The sequence below is a fragment of the Sceloporus undulatus genome, chromosome 5 (assembly GCF_019175285.1).
Source record: "Sceloporus undulatus isolate JIND9_A2432 ecotype Alabama chromosome 5, SceUnd_v1.1, whole genome shotgun sequence".
Classification (NCBI taxonomy): Eukaryota; Metazoa; Chordata; class Lepidosauria; order Squamata; family Phrynosomatidae; genus Sceloporus; species Sceloporus undulatus.
This window is the reverse complement of record NC_056526.1, coordinates 181073462-181096589: the sequence shown is the minus strand read 5'-3', so window position 1 is coordinate 181096589 and position 23128 is coordinate 181073462. Positions and strand designations below refer to the sequence as shown.

At 40.6% G+C, this 23128-nt stretch overlaps 1 protein-coding gene across 4 annotated transcripts in view; it reads left to right on the top strand.

Annotated features, from left to right (window-relative positions):
* Positions 1 to 23128, top strand: part of CFAP299 (cilia and flagella associated protein 299) — a 296430-nt gene that overhangs the window by 268921 nt on the left and 4381 nt on the right. For 2 of the 4 annotated variants that reach the window (XR_006104115.1, XR_006104116.1), the window contains exons 5-6: positions 9966 to 10095; positions 15436 to 15549. Coding sequence is in view for 1 of the 4 variants with exons in the window: in XM_042469009.1 (XP_042324943.1) it covers positions 9966 to 10095 (130 nt within the window). In the remaining 3 variants the exon portion in view is untranslated. The remainder of the gene's footprint in view (positions 1 to 9965; positions 10096 to 15435; positions 15550 to 23128) is intronic. The other 2 variants (XR_006104117.1, XM_042469009.1) reach the window with 1 other exon arrangement.

The following is a 23128-nucleotide window of genomic DNA, read 5'->3' as shown; positions in this document are numbered from 1 at the left end:
TGTTTGTTCTGTTACTGCATTCCACTCAAAATAACAAAATCTGCCTTGAAAAAATGATAGGCTAAATCCAGCTTTAAGTACTATTGTTCCTCAATATCCTCTCTGGCAAGTCCATGAAGGATGCCAACAAAATGGTTATATGGCAGTCAGCAATCAAATGCCTGATGTGTGTTTCTCAGCCCCATCACCATCCTTTATGTCTGCTGTCACCACCCTTTTCTTTCACCACTCATTTGTAGTAAGGCAGTAGTTTCAATTACGAGAGGTGGGAAATCGAACCGGATGACTGACATCACAAACTTGTGGAACCACAAAGTGAAAAAAGCTGTTGAGCCATCATTGTTTGTAATTAGCTTTTGACTGAATTCCCAATCTGCTATAGAAAGCAGTTTTATCTGGGTGTACTTCTGTGGGTGGGGAGAGAAAACATGGAAGATTGAAGCAAAGGCCTTGTGAATGAGATGAAGGGGGAGAGAAAGAAGCAGGCACAATTTTCTGCCATGGTGAAGTTATGTGCAGTTGCCACCTTGCCAAAATCCCACTGGTTGGAATAGCAGATATCATCTCATTGTTTGTATTCACATATTGTATTGGTATTCCAATTTTATAAGTAAATTGAAATGCGGTACTGCCCTGCTTCATTCTCCCTGTAAACAAGGAGCTTCATGCTCAAGTTAAAATCTGATACATGGCTTGTCCACTGCAAACCAGCTAACCATGAACTATGCTAAACTTGCTCTCCATTTATCTAAGAGCCCACCCAGATGGACCAGAAAAAGCAAAAAATCCCTGGTTTTGTTCTTGTCCTTTCAGACACACACACAACCCCCCCCCCCCCCTCCATGATGTTTTATTCAATTTGCATTGACCCTCCAACACTTACAAGGACATTTTATTTCCATTCCCCAGGTCATCTTAAATTGACCCAGTATTTCCCAAAATGAAAAGTACATATCCATGCTTGGCTGGCTATGTTCTCCCAGAATTAGCAAAGATGGCTGTCACCAAGAAACAAAGGCTGCATCCACACTGCACCACTCCGCTCTGATGCCACAGCAGTTCCCAGAATTTCATAGAATTGACCCAGTGCAGATGCAGTCATAGGAACTCTTCCCAGGGCAGCAATTTCTGCAAATATCAAGCAAGGGAAAGAGGAATGCTAGCAATAAAAGAAAATAATCCTATTTTTAGGGGAATATTGCTAAAGCACTTTAACACTTTTGACTGTATCTCCTGAACAATAATTTAAGAGGGCCAGCAGAAACTGGCATAAATCTGTTTCCAAAATGCTGCCTGATTTAGATGTGACACATTATCAGTGGGAGTGGAAGGAGGAAGAACACAAAGGAGGAATGAGTGAGGGAAACCCAGGATGTTTCCAGAAAGAGTTTAGATACAAAACCATAAATATGCATGTAAAATTAAAAGAAAAAGAATTAGAAAGTCTCAATACTTCCAGGAACTTTTCTCCTTTGTTACCTAGCAGTATACCAAGAACATTTCTAATTTGTAGATGTTATTCTCTTTACTGCAAAGCTATATTGCTAAAGATCTGTGCTGCAGAAGATATTAATAGTACTTTGGGGTGCTATGAGTATACTAATTTACTAATGTAGTAATTAGTAATAATTTGGCAAAGCATTTATGTTCATTCTGCAGTCTCCCATTGCAGAATAGGTTTAAGTAATGTGAGCAATGTGTGATGGGATGCTGACCTAACAGCAGATCAGTTTGCAAGTATATGCCTGAATCTGGTGTATTCTGTTTTCTCTCTACACACTGTCTAACTCATCAGCTCTTTTGGCTTTTCCTACCATCTGTATGCCGATGACACCCAGCTGTATCTTTCTGCCCCTGACCTTTCTCCAAGGCTTGAACAGCAAGTTTTGTCTTGCCTCACAGCTGTCTCTCAGTGGATGCGCCATCGGCGTTTGAAGCTCAACATGTCCAAGACAGAGCTTCTTCTCTTTCCTCCTAAGCCCACCCTTCAACTCTCCTTTTCTGTCTCTGTGGACAACATTTCTATTCAACCAGTCCAGCAAGCCCGCAGTCTTGGTTTTATCTTTGACTCTTCTCTGTCGTGTATCCCTCAGATCCAGACCACAGCCAAGGCTTGTCGATTCTTTTTGTACAATATTGCTAAAATCTGACCATATCTCTCCGCCTCTACTGCCAAGATCCTGGTCCATGCCCTAGTGGTCTCACGACTTGATTACTGTAACGTCCTCCTGGCTGGGCTTCCTCTTTCTCACCTCCATCCTTTAATCTCTGTTCAGCATTCAGCTGCACGCATTATCACTTCCACCCACCGCGCTGACCACATCTCTCCTGTGTTGGCATCCCTTCACTGGCTCCCCCTCCCTTTCCGCATTCAGTATAAGCTCCTGTTGTCAACATTTAAAGCCCTCCATGGACTGGCCCCTCCTTACTTATCAGACCTTCTTTCTCCTCACCTTTCCACCAGGGCCCTCCGTTCTGGTAGTCAAGGTCTGCTGTCCCAGCCCAGGATTTCCTCTGCCCCATCCCAGATTCGCCCCTTTTCACTTGCTGCCCCTCACTCCTGGAACCTTCTTCCCCCACAAGCAAGAGCCATCACTTCTTTAACCAGCTTCAAAACGGAGTTGACAGCCATCCTGTTCAGAGAAGCCTTCCCAGGCATTGCATAATTGTCGCTTACTATTTGAAGTTCTTTTGGTGCCTGTTTATCAAACCATTTCCTGTATTGCTATGTACTGTATATGTATTATCCTACTTGAGAGTATGTATTTTCCCTGGAAAATGATTAACCATCCATTATGAAGCCAAGCCCTCCCTCCAGTCCATCTGCCTTGGTCCAGGCCTTGGAGGTAGAGAGGAACTGCTGGACCTCTTACCCTTTCCCTCCACCACTCCCTTCTCCTTCTGTGTCATGTCTTTTTAGATTGTAAACCCGAGGGCAGGGATCCGTCTAACTAAAAAGATTGCATGTACAGCGCTGTGTAAATTTACAGCGCTTCATAAATAAAGGATAATAATAATAATAATAATAATAATAATAATAATAATAATAATAATACCCCCACACATGAGTAAGCATGTCAACTTGTTCCTAGTCCTTTGCTGGGTTTCTCTTTCCTTAATTACTCACAAAATGGTGTCAACAGCTGTATACTCCACATGTGTGAAGAGTATTAAAGGAGTGCAAAGAGTACTAAAGCAGCCCTGCTGGCGCAGTGGTTAAATGCATGTATTGCAGCCACTCACTCATGGACCACAAACCACAAGGTTGTGAGTTCAGTACCAGCCATGGGCTCCAGGTTGACTCAGCCTGGCATCCTTTTGTAAAATGAGTACCCTCATTTGGGGGCAATTAGCTTACACTTTGTAAACCGCTTGGTACGTTTGTAAACTCCTTAGTACATCAGCAGGTGGTATAGAAATGTACTTGCTATTGCTATTAGTATCACTGAGAAGGACAAATAATAGGGAACTGGTTAAACAACAAGAAAAATTAAGTGCCTTAAGGGTAAAAGCACCTCTTTCTCTCAATATATTGTTGTAAGACTGTGAGTATGGTCTAGTAGGTGTCCTAGGATTCCTCCACTGATTCTTTACAGTATTCCTGAATATGTCTCCTATTGGTTTAGGTTGCCTTGTTATACAGCAGCCATTAGATAATTTCCTTTGTTAAGTATAATAGCTAATTGATATCAATAAATGGACTGCAAGAAAAGCAGATGGTGGGAGACTTGTCCTAGAAGGGGATGCTTTCTTCCACCTGCCTCCTTTTGGCTGTAAATGATACCATGAGACTGTGTTTGTGAAGGAACTGCAAGTTGAATGAAAGTTAGATTGAGATGATAAAGGGAGTAGTGAATGCTGGGGCAGCCAGTGGATTGTTTACCTTCACTCATGGTCATCTTGTATATTTTTAAATAAATGTATTACATAATGATGCAAATATCAAGTGATCTTATTCCAAAGGGAAACAAATCAGATGTGATAAATGCTATTTTAGTGAAACATCACACTTCTCAGATACCTGGAGTGAGTATGACATAAGGTGCTTTACTCAAACATGTGAAGACAGAGAAGCAGAGGAGGAAGTGTTTCATACACTCTTTCCAGCCAAAAGTTGCATTAGCTATTATTTGCATAAAGAGATAAATTTCCCAAAAGATATTATTTCTATTGATTATTCATTGTTTGGAGTCAAATAAGTTCACCGCTTTAATTGAAAATACTTTTTAAAAAAGTATAAATATGCTGACAAAAATGTGAGCAGTGAGATTTTAAAACTTGACTTTCACTGATAAATACTAGAAATTAGGATGAAAATTTTGGTCGTTGACTAAAAGTATCTGGCTAGCCATTAAATTTCTCTAGAAATGTATATGATTTGCCTGACAGAAATGCAAATAGATATTGAGAAGATCAGCATTATGTAAGAAATGATCACATCTCCAATAGATGCAAGAACCTCATGTGTACTAGCTTTTCCTAGCCTTTTAAACAGGCCAGAGAGGGACTGACTGAGTGTGTAAGAGCATGGGCATCACTAGGGGGGTGTGGGCCATACCAGGGGACACCATTGCTCCCCAAACATCTGCCTTTTGGCAGAAACAGGCTATGGCATTCACCTGCATCCCTTTCAAATGCTAAAGGGATGGTTTGCATGGGGCAAGGTTCAGTGGGAGGAGAAACAAGAGGCTCCAAGGTTGTTGTTCTTGTTGTTTTAATTATTTTGGACTATGTTGGACTATGACTCTGAAGATCAGTGTTTGCTCAGCCATGGAAACCCACTGGGTGACTTTGGGTAAGTCACACTCTCTCAGCATCAGAGGAAGGCAAAGGCACACTTCCCTCTGAATAAATCCTGCCAAGAAATACCTGTGATAGGGTTCTCTTTAGGGTTCCTGCCATCAGTCAGAAATGACTTGAAGGCACACAGCAACAACAGTGTTGTCTCTTAATGACGTTTAATGTTTTTAACGCTTAATGTTTTTAACATCATCAGTTGTTTTAACTGTTTTTTAATCTTTATACTTTTATTGAAGCTTTTGTATTGTTATAATCTGCATTGTTTTGAAATATGTTGTTAACCATCTTGAGTTTCATTATTGAGAGAAAAGTGGGATATAAATGAATACAATAATAGGAATGCTAATAATTAATAATTTAGAATGGTTTCTAAATAACAACTTACCACAGGCACAGCTTACCAGTAATAACAATATAAAATGGCTTCTAAAAGAAATGGAATGTTGTAAATAGCAACAAATTTAAAAGTAATAATTCAAGCTAGCCACTCAGGTGCAAAGGACAGGTCCATACTTTAGTGGCAGGCAGAGCTCAGAACAGTATTTTCAGAAGGTTTTGCCATTACTCTTTACTTTTTGGTTCCTTCTTGTTATTTGTTGTTGTTGTTACACACTTAAAAATTAAAAATGGCCAAAAGTCCCCCAATAAAAATGTTTTATAAGTAACAGTATTATCAGTTGTTGCATTACTTTTTAAAAGAAATGGCATTGGTAACAGAGGGCCTGAACAGACCCTTAGGACTTGATTGTGGCTTTGGCGCAGCTTCCAGCCTCTTAGGATGCATCAATCATTTAAACACCATCCCTCCAAAGTGACCCGAAGCAGCTTTATTTTGTCTTGTTTGTTCAGGCCCATAGTTACCCAAATAGTAATATGTTGAAAGTACCACACTTGCAACAAGTTATTGACAAGCTCTGATGATTGACTAAGTGCATGCTTTGTAAATGCCCAATATTTCCAACTGAAATCAAATCTAGCAACAACACGGGGAAAGCTATTTGCCTGTTCACTGGCAAGCCAAGGAACTTTTGCTAGGCTGCATGGACCAAAGGTATGATTTAGTGTAATCCCAGTTCTTCATTTTTCCCGTTAGCTTTTAAGCCTGTAGGTTTTTCATCTTGTTCAGTACAATTTGACTCACCCTCTGGAATGAATAACAACCCACAATGCAACGTAAGAATCACTGTGGCCCTAATACAAGTAAATCTAATTTTGATTTAATAGAATTAGAGATGCCTTTTAAATATTTTAAATTGTCCTGGGAGAGAGAGATGGGCTATCAAATAGACAGTAAAGAATGCCAAAAGTATTTTAAAATTTGCAGCACAGATTTCCCCTTCCTATTATTTTAATAGATTTCCAGATGATCCAAACTTATTTAATACTGTTCAACAAGGCAGTTGAAGTATGTAGACTATGCAGCATTGAGCAGTGCCCACTGGCCAGCTGCAGGAGGAATGCTACTTTTTTATTTTTAATGGAAATTGTTGGGGCTGTTGTGCTTAACAAGCAGTGTGTTGTTTGGGAAACTAGAGGGGAAGAATGCAAAGCAATCTTACCTCCCACTGACTAGCTTTAACCTGAATAGGAATTTGGGAGATGAAGCAATACATACCCTCCAGGCTAGCCTTCCTCCACTGTCGTGTTCTCCATAGGCTTTAGACTACAAGTCACACCATCTCTGAACACTGGTGATGCTGGCTGGGGCTGAAGAAGGTTATTGTCCAAACAATCTGGAGCATGATAGGCTGGAAAAAGCTATTCTAGGCCAGTGTACAGCTTGTCGGAAAATAATCCCAGGCTGATGTACCAGAGAGTTAACTGATACATTGAAAGCCAAAAATATACAGTGAAAATCTTAGGTAGGAAGGCCTCCCTTAGCCTTCCTACTTTCCTATATTCTCTTAAGGGTGATAAATTGCCAATTGTAGACCTTATCCTATATCTGTACTCCCCACACTAACCATTCCACTCAGTGGATTCTGCATGGTGTACACCCATTTAGTTTTAAAGGTAGATAACTATCAGGGTGAGAGAGGATCCCCTTTCTATTCGAAAATACATCTCACAGATGCCTCTGGTAGTTTCTGCCATGTGCCAATGTCAGTCACATAATGATTGTATATAGTCTTGTTTATCATGTCAAGAACAGACTTGCAAAGAAGGTTTTGATTCACTGGCAATGTATGTGTGCCTGAGGTACAAGCCCTCTAGGGTAGAGGACAGAACTATGGTAGTGTTCCAGTTCATTACACGTGAGTATAAAACTTGGCAAAATGATGGGAGTTATTAATTTGGATCTGTTTAATAGCTCTTTCCCCACAAGTCTAATTTATTTTTAATGATCAAGAGAAAACGCTTTACAGGAGAACTCCCCCCCTCTCCAGAATAAGAGGATAGCTTGATAGTGTTCTCTCCCTCCTATCACAATCTTAAGTTACACAAGCTGTCCATTTGTTGAGTTGTATTATATTGGAAGAAGGTTATAAGAGAACAACAACACCAGATAAGCATACATACATGCCTAGAGACCTGCAATCCAAAATGTGACTTGTCAGTTCAAATCTGTATGTAAAACTGAGCTTGCATGAGTGTACACACATGTACAAAGAGAGAGTCAGTCTTTAGCCCACCATATACTCATGTCCACTACCTTCCTCCCAGAAAATATGTAGCACATTCCCTGTTTGTACCCCTACTGAGCAACCAACTTTCTGCATAGTCACAGAGTAGCAAATAGTTAAGCCTCTCCAGATGTTGATGACCTATTACTACCATCATATCTTCATCTGCAGCATTGTGTATATTTAGAATTTTTCTTTTTTAATGATTTATTTTTAGCAACTATTGATGCGTTATTTTTTAAAAACTTCTTATGTAATTTTCTTAGCTGAACCTGTTTGAACATTTGCAAGCCATCTTCAGTCCCAGGACTTGGGAAAAGGCAGGATAAAAATAAATATTATCATCACCATCACCATCTCTCAGCATTGCCCATTCTAGTAAGGATTGATGGTTTTTAGAGTGTAACATTTAGAGGGCCACAGTTTCCCCAGTTCTGATTGTCTTTTTGTTCTGTGTCACATCTTTTCTAATTTTCTTTTCTCCATTGTTTGAATACTCGAATCTTTGCTTTTCAAGCTGTTTCCTACTTTTTGGTGTCCTGGTCTCTATGCAAATCTTCTGCTTTTTCCTTCACATTTCTAGGTGCAATACCAAGCGTGCTCCTAGCCAAACTGCTCTTTCATTCCCCAAACATAACCAGCAATGTTTAGTGACATTCTGTTGCTCCTGTTTCTATACTGACTAGTTAAAATGTTTGCAAACAACATGTGAAAGCACAGTAGGCCAGATAATAGTCAAGGAGGCTCACAGATAAGAAGCAAAAGCACTATCCTAGATTTCCAATAAACATCCTAGAAACTGTAGGTTTGTATCAAAGTCAAGACATTTCACTTAGACCATTCACAAAATTACATTATCCTCAAGCTTTCACAGTAGGAAAGTATAATAGTTAAGTGAACTTACAATGATAATTTGGACATGTCTTTCCCTGCCTGCCAGCATTCAGAGGGCTAGTCCTGACATGATAGCATTTTCCCCACAATAATGCTTTGAAATTATTTCTGTGGAAACAGCCAGATAAAAAGCATTGGTATCAGAAGTAATCATTCATGTAGATTTTTGAGGATGAGAGCTACAAGCAAGATACTAGATTGGTGGCTGCTGTTCAAGCTTCCCTGGATAATTGTTTTCATGTTTTCCGCTTCTCTTCTGTCTTTGAAATCTTTCCAAAAGGACACTTATTGAGGCAAAGTATTATTCAAAAAGAGACGTAAATGAAATCATTTTTAAAAATTGTGTAGCTGTTAGCTAACTGGTCCTAATTCAACATCTTTTCAGTCCAGCCCTGGAACTGTACGTAGGACTAATCCAACATCTTTCCAGTCCAGCACTGGAACTGTATGTTCTCCTCTGGAAGTACTCAGTGCTAAATACTGTGAGTCCTTGCTCTCTTTCATCTCTTCTTTTATATTTATATTTATATTTATTTATTTATTTAATATTCTGCTTTTCTACAAGAATAAAGAGGTGCCTCACAAAGACCGTCACATCCAAACTTCAGACTGCAAATTGTGCCCTGGTCCACGTTTAGTTCTGGGTTTCATCTTCCTGTAAGCTGCTGCTTTCAGGAGCAGAGTCTTGGGCACTGGGCACTCTTTTTAAAAATGTATTTCTAAAGATTACTATAGAGGGAGGCACTGTTAGAAATCCACTAATGGTGGCCTCATGGTAATGAATATATGTGAGCATCACCATAAAAAATCCATCTGTACATAATATAATATCTCATCTACTAGATGACCAGGAATGCAATCCTATGCATAGTTACCTGGGAGTGAGCACCATTGACCTCTATGGTGCTTACTTCTAACTGCACAGATTGTGAAGCACATTCAGCTGTAAGATTTTTCCTCCAGGCAAAATGTAAACTTTATCTTTTAATTGGAAATGCAAACAGACTTTCAAACCAGTGTTATAATTTAAACATCAGTGAAACAAGAACTGCATCAGTTTATTTACTGTCAAGAGCAAGGATGGCCTTGTTGCACAAGGAGACCATCAGGTATGTCAGGCTGCACCTGCACTGCACAAATAATCCAGTTTGGCAACACTCTTAATTGCCACGGCTTGATACAATGGAATTCCAGGAATTATAACTTGTTGGGGCACTAGAGCTCTCTGACAGAGAAGGCTAAATTCGCACACAACTACATATCCCAGAATTCCATAGCATTGAGCCATGGAAATTAAAATAGTATCAAAATGAATTATTTCTGTAGTGTGTGTACAGCCACTGTGTTCCAGCAGCTCACAGGGTGCTTCAGCTTTGGATTTTTACACTGGCATGGGGCTGGATTAGATAACTGCTGTGGTCTCCAAGTCTACTATTCTATGATTCTATAAATAACATTACTGCTCTTTTTCTCAAAAATGACTCAGATCTACTTTCCCATGTTCCCCCTCCACTATACTCCTTGGAATAGGTGGACAAGTGCTTTTAGCCATGTCCATGTAGTGATTATAATGTTGGACCTGGCTTACCTGTCTGTGTGCTACAATGCAAATATAGGTTTTGTATTATTTTTGCTTTGTTTTCACAGTTTCTACAACTGGGATAGAAACACCTGCTGTCTCAATGGAAGTCCAAACTATCAAGTGATTGCAGAAAATTTATGCGGCTTACTTTTAAAAAACAAATCTGACAGGAAGATCATTAATGTGGACCCCAAGGTACATATTTTTACCTGCAATAGTTGTGATTTCCCTTCTGTCTGCAGCCCATAATATTAACTTCTCTTGAGTCTGCACTTTATAGGCCAATAAAGGGTTGTTGTTATTTAATGAAGGAGTGATATCTGAAATAAAGGACATTCCTTATTTTACCTGAATATATTAAGTTATCAACACACTACACTTTGTAAATGTAGTCAAAGTAGATGCAGTGACACTAGGTATCACTTGATGCTTTAAATAGTGCTGGGCTGGACCAGTGCTTCTGGTTTATCTAGCCTACTGCTAGCTTTTCAGTCTTTCCATAGGCTCTAATAGCATCAACTGTAGCTCTACCACCACAGATCCTTTTAAATGGAGACGACAGTGCTTTCATCACCTCCTTCTGAAAAATTTGTTTACCTTCAAATAGTTTCCATTTTAGGGTGACCCCAAGGCAGCTCTGTCACAGGGGTTTCTTGGAATGATTTGTTCAGAGGAAATTTGCGATTGCCTTCATCTGAGGCTTAGAACGAGTGACTTGTGTAAGTTCACCCAGTGGTTTCCATAGCTGAGTGGGGATTCCAGTCATGGTCTCTGAAGATGCCAGCCACAGATGCTGGTGAAACGTCAAGAAGAAACTCTTCTAAAACATGGCCACACAGCCTGAAAAACCCACAAAAAGCCATGGTCTCCTAGTTCAACACTCAAAACTGCTACTCTCTGCTGGTTCTCTGAAAACTATTGTAGGTTTCATGAAATTGAAAATCATATTTTCATTCTGTTTAACTACAAGCCCCTAGTCGTTCCTCCAGAATGATGGCAGTGGTCTCAGTTTCATTGTGCATGTGTATCTAGAGAAGCTTCCCATTTTCCCTAAGGCATTTTCTTATGGAATAGTTTAGCAATCTTGTGGAGAAACTGGGTTCACTTGTAGTTATAGAGGCAAGAAGCAACCTATTCCAGTAAGTGTCCATGCTGATTACAGAAGCAGGTAACCTCACTCCCACCAGAATTTTTGGAATACAGCACCCATCATTCCACAAAGAGAGCTTGCCCAGTGATCAGGGATTATGAGAGTTATAAAAAATATCCAAAGGCCACTGTGTTGCTTCCTCCTGCTCACTTCATATGTAGGATCAAAGTAGTAAGCTGTGATTACCTCTCTTTTCCATGTTATATTAATACGTAGTTGTGGCACTGAGTCAGTAAAACAGTGCATTCACTATGGGTGGATGGGAAATTAATTCACTATGGATGGGTAGGAAATCTGAATTTGTATACAAACTTATCAGATGTAAAACTGTCAGACCTCTAAATGAACTGGTTCATATTTGTGTGCCAAAATCCATACTTCTGAGAATTGTGTGATCTGCAACTCCAAACAAAAAAAGAATAAAATGCACATGTTAAGGAAAAGTGCACCAAAAATATATTATATCAAGGGGGTAAATACTTGCAAAAAGTGTGCACAACAGAAGTGCATACCGAGGAAATTATGTGGAGAAATGCTCCCAATAATCATACAAGTTTTATTGTGTACCTTGTTGTTGTTGTAGTTGCTATTGTTGAGACATTTGACTAGGGGGAGGGGACTGCCACATTCACAAATAGATACAAATGCAAATCACAACAAATGTGCACATAAGGAAAGGTGAGAGTTAGCAAAATCTTAATTTGTAAATACATGCATGTTGTAAAGAAAAAGGAAAATGATTACAGACTGTGAGTGGTGTTTAGTTTGGCCATTAATCATGCTGCAGTTAGGGCTTAACGTAATAGATCTGTTTTGCAATCATGGAGTAGAAAGTTGTGTTACATAACTGATAAAGGTACCAGGGAGTCTAAAGATAAATGAGTAGTCATAATTTCCACAGTTGTTTCCTTCACGGTGTTGCAGAAGGCTTTTGCTTGTATTAGAAACCTACTAGTAGTGAATAAAATAACCCTTACATTCAGCATAAAATACCCTCTATTTTTATGTTTATATATCTTGAAGGACAAGGGCATAAGATGTTCTTCCACGGGCATCTTGAACTCTTTTTTGTTCTAAATTCAATAGAAAAGAACAAATCCTTAATAAGCAGAAACAGTCTGTGTCTAGTACAAAATACTAATCAATATGTCTTATTTCACTGTGAAGAACTTGCATTGCTTCTTTATTAAGATTCTATCAACAGATCTAAATTGTTGATACTATGGCCTAAATGTGATAATCTCAAAACACATAGAATAATTGGGAATTGAGTAAACCAGATTTTTTGTAAACTGCAGTGTTTCAATAGGTTTACTCTAGTAGGGAGTTAATTTTTATTTCCTATTGTAGTTAATCTTTCAAAATTAATAATAAGTCTTAGTACTGCATTCTTTTTTGAGAGAAAAAAACGATTGAAGATTTTGAAACAGATGGCTTTATCCCCTCATTATTAATTCTGTAATCATGTGGTGTAATGGCATTTTCATTACAAAATCTCTTTAAAGCTATTAATCTGAATATATATATATAGCTTTAACATTTAAAGTATAAATCTATATTTCATCATTCCTAAGATGCTGATCTAAACAGTGCATTGTTTCAAATGATGCCAAAGTATGGTTTTTACATTGTTTATTCCTTGTATCCAGAGAATGTCCATTATTCTCACAGTAGAAACTACCTTTGCCACAGCTTCTTGTTTCTTTCTTGGTATAAATTTTCCCCTGCCATTGAACCAGAAAATAAATCTAGGAAAACAAGACAGTCTCTTCCTGGAGGTTTATAATCTAAACGTCATGGCACAAAAAGAAAGAAGAAAAAAAGAATGGGAAGGAAAAAACAGAGAGAATTCAAGTTGAACAAGAATTCTTATAGCAATAAGCTGGGATAGAAACAGTTCTATACCCTCCACAATTTTAAACATGAAAACTGGGCCAAGCAACATCTGAGAGTTGTCAAGATGGAAAAAATTATTAATAAGGAAGAACATGTGGAGCTTTCACCCTTTATATGAGGGTTCCACCATTTATCCCACTGTTGTGATCACCAAAAGTGGATTTTTTTCTAACCCTTAGTCCACCACCTGTGGGGTTTACATATCGGCAGTGCCACCAACTGTGAGGTTTCCTCCCAGGCAATCCCATCATTGTGGTCAAATGTGGGGTTTCTATCTTTTAAGCCACCAAATGTATATACTTCCACAGTGCTCACTGCAGTTATCAAGCATGAGGGCTTTCCCTGATCCCCACCTGTGTGACACCTACTTGTTCTTCTAAATATTCTCAAGGTACAGATAAGGATTTATGCAACTTTTATCCCCAATGGATGCTTCCCCTCTATATTCATTTGCAGCTAAATCCAAACTCTCAGATAGATAGCATTTCTAGAGGCCAGAAGTGTGTGTGTATAAACATATCTTTACAGAAATTAAACAATAACACAGCAAATTATTTATTTATTATATTTAAAACACCACACACACACACTCCTCCTAAGCTCAGACCCTTATTGATCATTAAATTCAAACTTCCTTCTCTCAATCCAACCCCAGTCTAACTCAAACCCTTTTTCTATTTGCACTCTACTCAGATCCCTAGGCTAACTTCCTACTTAAACTGAACTCCAAATTGTCATTCACCAGCCTCACACATATGTCCTCAAACGCTTCACCAGTCAGCGTTCACTTCAACCCCCTCATTCTCTCCCCCTTCCCAACATCGACTTACTTTATAATCTAATATTGTTTTTGTTTTTGTTTTTGTTTTGCTCTTGTTGTCCATTCAAGTAATATCTGATTTTATGGTGACCCTAAGGTGGGATTTCGTGGGCAGAATTCATTCAGAGAGGATTTGCTTTTGCCTTCCTCTGAGTCTGAGAAGGAGTGTGACTTGCCCAGGGTCATCCAGTTGGTTTCCATGGCCAAGCAGGGATTCAGAGTTGGACCTCCCAGTGTCTTAGTCCAGCACACTATATTACACTACAAACAATAGATTAAATAACATTTACAAATACAATTCCATGATATCACAGGACACACAAGCTAGGAGATGCTGCAGCAGTTTGTTTTTGCTCCCTGCTTCCAGGTTAACTGAGTACAAACTGCTTTTGCACTTTGAACTCACTTTGCAGCAATTGAATTAAACTAAGGATAAAGAGGGAAGAAGAATTGGAACATTTTAAAATTACCTGAACAAGTGGAACAAGAGGGGATTAATTGAGACTATCCTTCCCAAATTCAGCCAGTTGGAGGTTATACCGTTCAGCGATAGAAGCTCAGTATAGTTGAACTTTTAGCATAGCTGATATAATGCCCTGCTTTTCTTTTCCTTTTTCTGAAGCCTGATGGAATGGTTGCTGCCTAGGGACATTTGAGGGAAGATCTATATACAGCTGGAGTTTTGAATGGCCCTACTTTCCATATTTTTCTGCTGCACCCTGCTAGAATAGCTGCCACTTAGTGAAAGGTTTAGGTTTCTTTAATCATATTGGGGATATAATTATATTCCCATCTATCAGGAAGTGAGCCCAAGGGAACTAAATTCTTAGTTGGCCTGTATGAGATTGAACTATCAGTGTTCATCTGAAAATGATGAATTTCCTACTTTCCATCTCAGACACTTTTTATCATAGTAATCATTCAATTCCATCATTTCTAACAACAAACGTGACTATAGTTTAAGTGCATAACTGCTTGCATGGATTTTGATTGTTTATTTTATTATTCCATGTGAACTGAGGCTATCCAGCATTTATTTCATGAGACAGATTATTCTGAAATAAGAAGTTATTTTGTAGGGTTTTTTAAACCAGATATTCCATTCCTGAAAAGAACAAAATGAAGGTACTCCACACCAACCGATTAATTTTGGTTTTGCACTTAAATGTCCCCAATAACTAATAAACTAAGTAGCTCAATTAAGCTTATTTGATAGATCTTTTTCCTCCAAATATATCATCATCACTTGATTTTTATCTTATTATTGTTTGCCAGTGTCACTGCAGGTATTAATTCCTCTGTGATATTTACTGCATGATGTAGTTTAACCTGAATTTTTGTTCATGTACGTATCAATAACTCCTGCTATGTCCTCGTCAAGTAAGTGTGAGAAATGGGTTTTCTATCTTCACCATTTGCATGTTGATTGTCTCCATGAACTCCCTCTAGTGGAAGTTTGTCCTCTTCCTGCCGTGGAAAAAATCTTTTCTAAACAGAAGGGAGTACATGAAGGCAGTCACTTGATAAGCAGCAAACAAGAGAAGCCATTTATTACACTGTTTGCAATGTCTCCATTCACATCAGCAGACTTCCTGAACCACAGTACTTTTGTTTTATCTAGATCAGGCCTCAGTTTATCTGTCCTCTTTAACCCCAAAACCACCTTCAGATACCTGTTCTGGATTTCCACAACTCCCCTACAAGCAGTATTTGGGAAAGAGAGGTATATTTGTATCTCATCAACATACTGTTTCCGAAACCTCCAGATGACTTCAACTTTGCCGTAAGCTCCAGATGACTTCTCCCTATGGTTTCATGTAGATGATAAGAGAATGGGGAACAAGATGGAAACATGAGGCATCCCAGCTCAGACAAGTGGTATAAAAGATTGGTGAAGCTGAGAGCAGTTTGGGAACTTGAGCATGGGTGGGTGATGTGTGTGTTGGGAACTACAGCCTGCCTCCCACTGACACTCCATTTAAATAAATGGCTTGCAAAGGACTTTTATGCACTTTTTGTGGGGCACAGTTGGCCATTTCACTGCAGTTTTGGAAGCCTCTGTCATTGGCAAAGGGAAAAGTAAATACACCAAAGTGGCAATCATGCCTCCCTAGAGGGCATCATTGGTCCTTTAGGGCCAAATGCAGAAGAATGCAGGGGTAGATAGGTTTGGTCTTTTCAGGTTCTGGGGCAGATACAGCCTCAGGACATTTGGAGGTTGCCCAACTCTGTTCTACAGCCATTTTTTTAACAGTACAGAAAAACAGTATTATACAAAGCAAACATAGATTCAAGATTTCAAGACAGTATGTTGCACTGGAGCCTGGATGATTCAAGTCCCAGGCCCCACTTATCCATGTAACTTACTTAGTGACCCTGGGCCATTCTCTCTCTCACAAGCAGATCTAACAGTGTTGTGATGAGGGTAAAGTGGGGAGGAGGAAATCATGAACACACCTGGAACTAATTGGGAATAAAACAGGATATAATTATAACTAACAAATTAAGTAAGAAGTAAATAAATACCAGTGTAATGTGCAAAGTGATTTTGTATCACCTTCAAGAGTAAGTGAGGGTTGGCGTACACTGGCCAAAATACACCTAGAGTATTTGGCTCCAAAACTTCCTTGAATTCTACCCCAGTTACCTGTGCATTCAAGAGTGATGTCAAGTGGCTGTTTACACAACATCCTGCTCAGCGGCCCACCGCCAGTGTGAGTTACTCCCTTTGAGGCCAGACACAAGCTCCTCAGTACCTATCACATGGCTGGACACCTTGTTGTGAGCTCAGCAGGAGCAACCCAGTCATGGTGGCACCAAGCAGTACAGCAGGACACAGTGCAAACAGCCCCCTGACATCACTCTAGAGTGCTCTAGATTTTGTTGGAAGATCAAGAACAATTTGTGAGTTTTAAAATCCGATTTCACACAAGGATGGCCCAGATTCGCTGTGGAACTGCCCTTCCCATGTGAAGACAATCTGTAGTCAAATCAGGCCTTTGATCCTGCATCATGAAGACAAGGCAACACAAAGGGCAGGAAAAAAGAGATCCATTTGGCTCATGTAGACATACCCTGAGAGAAAGAAAGAAGTTGGTAGCATAAGCTTTCATAGACATATGTCTGTTTCCTCAGATGCAATAGATTTCCTTAGCTGCAATAGACATAAGTCTATGAAAACCTATGCTACCAACTTTTTTCTTTCTCTCAGTTAATCCTTTTGCATATTTATATTCCAGACTAACATGGCTAGGTCTCTGTATTCTATCGGTATATTTTACTTATATGGTCTGTAATCTGAGCAACAACTGATCAACAAATCTTCATCATGAATTCATAATTAAAACACTGAGAAACACTGAGAAGTACTGAGAAGCAGAGAGCTGTACATATGAGTCTAAAATATAACATTTTAAAAAATTATTAAATAATAAAAGCGGGTTACAACAGGAGTACTAAACAATGTACAATTTACAACAGTATCTACATTATAAAATCTCAAACAAGTACATCAATATTTAAAAACAAGATAAAAATTACAGACATTAAAACCGCAACAATAACTAGCTCAAAAGTGCTAGTGTAACGGGGAGAGAACAGAGACACAATGCCTAGGGGAAAGCCTGTTGGAAGAGATAGGTCTTCATCTTCTTCCTGAACAGGTCAAGGGAGGTAACCGAGCAGAGCTAGCCGGGAAGAGAGTTCCAAAGCTGCCGGGCCGAGTTGGAAAACGTCCTCTGTGCAGTCACGGTGTACTTCGTATCAGGAACCCTCAATAATTGCTTCCCGGCCGATCTGAGAGCGCGGGGCAGATTATATGGGGAGAGGCGGTCCTCCAAGTACCCTGGGCCCAAGCCATTTAGGGCTTTATAGGTAATAACCAACATCTTGTATAGGGCTTGGAAGCGAATGGGCAGCCAATGAAGATTTTGCAGAATAGGTGTTATATGGCTAGTCCTGGGGCATCCAATGACTAAACTAGCTGCCATATTCTGCACTAATTGAAGCTTTCGAGTTTGGTACAAGGGTTGCCCCATGTAGAGCGCATTACAGAAATCCAACCAAGAGGTCACCAGAGCATGTACCACCGTTTCAAGACCCTCCCGGCCTAGGAAGGGTCGCAACTGGCATATCAGCCGAAGCTGATAACAAGTGCTCCTGACTGTCGCATCCACCTGAGATGTAAGGTGGAGCGACGAGTCCAGGAGCACCCCCAGACTGCGAATGGAGTCCTTCAGGGGAAGCATGACCCCATTCAGGACAGGTGGACAAATCTCCATTCCCGGGCCAGGGGAGCCTATCACGAGTACTTCCGTTTTCTCTGGATTCAAGCTGAGTCTGTTTTCCCTCATCCATCCCATTATTAACTCCAGACAGGCATCTAGAGGAGAGATGCCATCCCTGGTCACTGCATCAGTCGGAGACACAGAGAAGCATATTTGGGTGTCATCAGCGTACTGATAACACCGCGCCCCGTGTCTCCGGATGATATCTCCCAGCGGTTTCATGTAAATGTTAAATAGCATGGGGGACAGAATGGCTCCTTGAGGGACACCAGATGTAAGTGCCCTCTTATCGGAGCACACGTCCCCCAGCTGCACCATCTGGAATCTACCCAAGAGGTAGGAACGGAACCACTGGAGCGCAGTGCCCCCGATACCCAACTCCCTCAGGCGTTCCAGAAGGATACCATGGTCAATGGTATCGAAAGCCGCTGAAATGTCTAAGAGCACTAACAGGGACACGCTACCCCTGTCCATGCCCAGATGGAGATCATCGACCAGAGCGACCATGGCAGTCTCAACCCCATAGCCCGCCCGGAAGCCAGTTTGAAATGGGTCTAGAAAATCTGTTATCATCCAAGACCGATTGAAATCTATCTTCTAGTAATTTTATTTTGTTTATTCATTTTTATCCTGTTTTGTCTTCAGTAATGAATCTCAGGCAGCATACATGGGGTTCCTCAGAGGCACTGACCATGCGCAAGGTTTCTGTACCATTACTGTCAAATTTAGCTACCAAATTGTTTAAAAATAAAAGCAAATTACTCATACTCAAATTTTGTATTTGATACAGGTTTAAATTTATACCCTATCTATCTACCATTGTAAAACCTATATTTCTGTCTACCAACAAAATATTATGTATACAATGAAAGCCATGTTAACACCATCACTTATCTATAAAAATTAAGGAAAATCAAGACAGTATTGAAAATCAAGCCAAATACAGAAAGTCAAGACAGTGATGTATTGATCTGAGCACGGCTACTTTTCCATGAGGCTCCCTGTCGATTCACCTGACTAGGGTTTTCATTAACATTGATATAAAGTTTTTCGGCATTGTCAGTATGACAAATTTTATGCTTAAAAAATAAAAACAGTTATAAAAGAGATCCAAGTTTAAATGGCAAGTGTAAATGTAAATGGCACATGCATATTTCAACAGCCTGGTCTCTTTGCAGCAAAAGTGACAGGGTTAGGGGAGGACAATCCTTTCCCAACCACTAGTTGTAAAATCCAACTATAATAATCAAGGATGGGCAAAGCATGATGTATAGGCTGCATACAACACCCCAAGTACTGCAGCATAACCACCTTCAGACTCCCACCAATCCCCTTCCCTGTCCCTAAAAATGTTCTTTCCCCAGTCTAAGTTAGAGGCTTAGCAGAAGTTAGTTAGGCAATATGTGAAGTCAGCACAGTGTCATAGTTTGAGCTACAGATTTGGACTACAGATCTGGAGAACAGGGTTTGAATCCCAGCTTGGCCATGGAAACCCAGTAGGTGAACTTGGGCAAGTCACACATTCTCAGCCCTGGAAAACCCCATGAGAAGTTCTCCTTAAGATTGGCATGGGTCAGAAATGGCTTGTGTATAAAAAGTACTTCACATTTTGTATTGTACCTTGCTGTATGGCCATCACACCAACCCCTGGATATGTTTAACAGTAAGAGCTGTTCAGCAGTGGAATACACTACCTCACAATGTAGTGGTATGTCCTTCTTTGGAGGGTTTTAAACAGAGACTGGATGGACATCTGTCAGGGGTGCTTTGATTGTGTATCCCTGCATGGCAGGGGGTTGGACTGGATGGCCCCAGTAGTCTCTTTCAACTTTGTGTTTCTTTGAATCACACAACAACACTATGTGAACACCTCAACATATCAGTTAACCGTTCTATGAGAAGGGCTGTACACTGGTACCCCGGGTTACGAAATTAATTCGTTCCGCCGCCGCTTTCGTAACCCGGGATACTTCGTAAGCCGAATAGCCCATAGGCGCTAATGGGGAAAAAGCCGCGGCTGCGCCGCGGCTCCATTTGAAACAGCGCAGGGGTTTTTTCGTAACCCGAAAAAACCTTCGTAAGCCGAAACAATAAATCCCTATGGGATTTATTCGTATCCCGAAAATTTCGTAACCTGGGTATTTCGTAACCCGGGGGACCAGTGTAGTTCAGTGGCAGAGCATGTACTTTGCATACAGACTGCCCAGGTGTAATCTGTGGCACCCTGTGCTAGGTCTAGAAAAGACACCTGATGAAAAACTGGAGGTCTGTTGCCACTTAGTAAAGACAGAACTGAGCTTGATTGGCTTCCTTCTGTTTTCCCTTTTGTTCAGCTAGACCGGTCATTCACTAGATCTCACCATCCTCCAGTCTTCCCAGGTCACTTGTGGTCTCCCCAGTTCTTAGATCCCTGCTTTCTCATTTTCCTAGCTACTTGGAATTCATCCTTCCCTTTCTGCAGCCTTTTCAACTTCCAAATCTCTTTGCAACATCAGGGAGTAGCTTAACCAATCAGTGCCAGAGACTACTTTACCACCAACACAATTATTTCATATGTTAAGAGTATAGATAATTATATATAATTACAACTGTTTCTGGGTCCTTGAAGGTATTTTGAACAAAAATGGGCATGTCAGAGCAAAGCAGTGAAGCAGGGATGAGTAAACTCTGGCTACTGTCACACTGCAGAACTAATGCAGTTTTCCACCACTTTAACTGTCATGACTCCATCCTATAAAATCCTAGGGTTTATAGTCTGCTGTGGCACCAGAGCTCTGACAGAGAAGGCTAAATGTCTCACAAAATTACAAATCTCAGAATTCTACAGCATTGAGCCATGACAGTTAAAGCAGTGTCAAACTGCATTAATTTTGCAGTGTAGATGCAGCCACCATGGGAGGTCCCAATCCACCCTTCCCGATGCTCAGCAGAAAAGCCCCTATCTCTGATTCCCTGCTCTCTGTGCTGCATTTAACCTTTTCAGAATCTTAATTGCAGTATAGGAGCGTATTTGGGGAGAGGGAGTCCATTATGGGGAGGGGAGAGCTAACCTCCCCAAGTTTGCAATTGTTTGTTGCAACCGGGCTTTTAAAAAAAATCTCCACTGGTGTTAATGGATGCTCTCCAAAACTTAACTGTAACTCAGGAGGCATCTGCTGCCAGGAATCACTGCTGGGAAGAGAGAAGGGATAACCCTCCCTTCAACAGCATCAAAAACTCCCCTCAGAAAATTAAAGCCTCCCCTGTTTCAAACAGGATTTTAAATAGTTGGTGTTGACACAGATGGAGACTTTCTTTGATATCTGGTTCTGGTGGATGAGTAGTGATGCATGAGTATGCATATGTGTACCTGAATGTGTGTGGTAGTCGATGGGTATAAGGGATGGGTGAGTGGACAATCATGTCGGTGACCAGATGCTAGGTGTGTGGTGGTCCTGCCCAGTGTGCTTAGAATCATAGAATCGTAGAGTTGGAAGAGACCACTAGGGCCATCCAGTCCAACCCCCTGCCATACAGGAAATCCAAATCAAAGCATCCCCGACAGACGGCCATCCAGCCTCTGTTTAAAGACCACCAAGGAAGGAGACTCTATCACCCTCCGAGGGAGTGCGTTCCACTGTCGAACAGCCCTTACTGTCAGGAAGTTCCTCCTAATGTTCAGGTGGAATCTCTTTTCCTGTAGCTTGCATCCATTGTTCCGGGTTCTGTTCTCTGGAGCAGCAGAAAATAAGCTTGCTCTCTCCTCAACATGACATCCCTTCAAATATTTAAACAGGGCTATCATATCACCTCTTAGCCTTCTTTTCTCCAGGCTAAACATCCCAAGCTCCCTAAGTCGTTCCTCATAGGACATGGTTTCCAGGCCCTTCACCATTTTAGTCGCCCTCCTTTGGAAACGCTCCAGTTTCTCAATTTCCTTTCTAAATTGTGGCGCCCAGAACTGGACACAATATTCCAGGTGGGGCCTGAGCAAAGCAGAATACAGTGGCACTATTACTTCTCTTGATCTAGACACTATACCTTTATTGATGCAGCCTAAAATTGCATTGGCCTTTTTAGCTGCCGCATCACACTATTCACTCATGTTCTACTTGTGGTCTACTTGGACTCCTAGATCCCTTTCACACGTAGTTTCATTCAGCCAGGTGTCCCCAATCCTATATTTGTGCATTTTATTATGCTTGCTTGGAACAACTTTGACCAGGCTTAGGGCTTGAACAGACAGGTCAACATAAAGCTGCTTTGGATCACTTTGGAGGCGTGCTGTTTAAATGAAACATCTTAAGAGGCCCAAAGCTTCACCAAAGCTGTGCTCCAGTCCTTAGAACTGGAGCGTGGCTTCCAGCCTCTGAAAATGCAGGCATCATTTAAATAGCATACTGTCACAGTGACCGGAAGCAGCCTTATTTTGACCTGTCTGTTCGGCCCCCTTAGTTTTCTTCTTCTACTGTACATTTCTGTAAAAGGAACATATCACAGCATGCTTCATATTTAGCAGAGTGGAAAACCAACTATTAACTGAATGAAGGTCAGATAAATTGGACATAGTTTTTCACTGAGATGGGGCATCAGAGAGCAGACCATTTACCTTCTCCTGTCACCATCTCTCAGACCAAATCTATACATTTTTGTGATAGGTAGCCTTGGGCTAATTACACCTACAGGCAGCAGTGACAACATATTTGTATGCCTATTTTCAATTGTAGCTCTGGAGAGGAAAACTCCCAGCAGCCTCTGGCAGGCATTACAGTTTGGATGAGAAAAGAAATAGCAGGTGTTTGGGGGTTGGCTTTTTTTTTCTGTTTCTTTCCTCCAAACTTCCATGTAAGTCAAGCAGAGCTCTTCCTGTCCTTCTATTCCTCTGAGTTTGTTAGTGGGCTTGAGGAATTAGAAATGAGGACAAATAGAGGTTTGGCTAGTAAGCCAACTGGCATTTGGGAGCCCCACCTAAAACAACATAAGCTGACCAGAATCATTTGCCAGATGCAATCCTTGAGATTCTGCCTAAAGCTTGAGGGTGGCTTGCACACACACACAAGCACACACACAAGCACACAAGCACACAAAATTAATCCT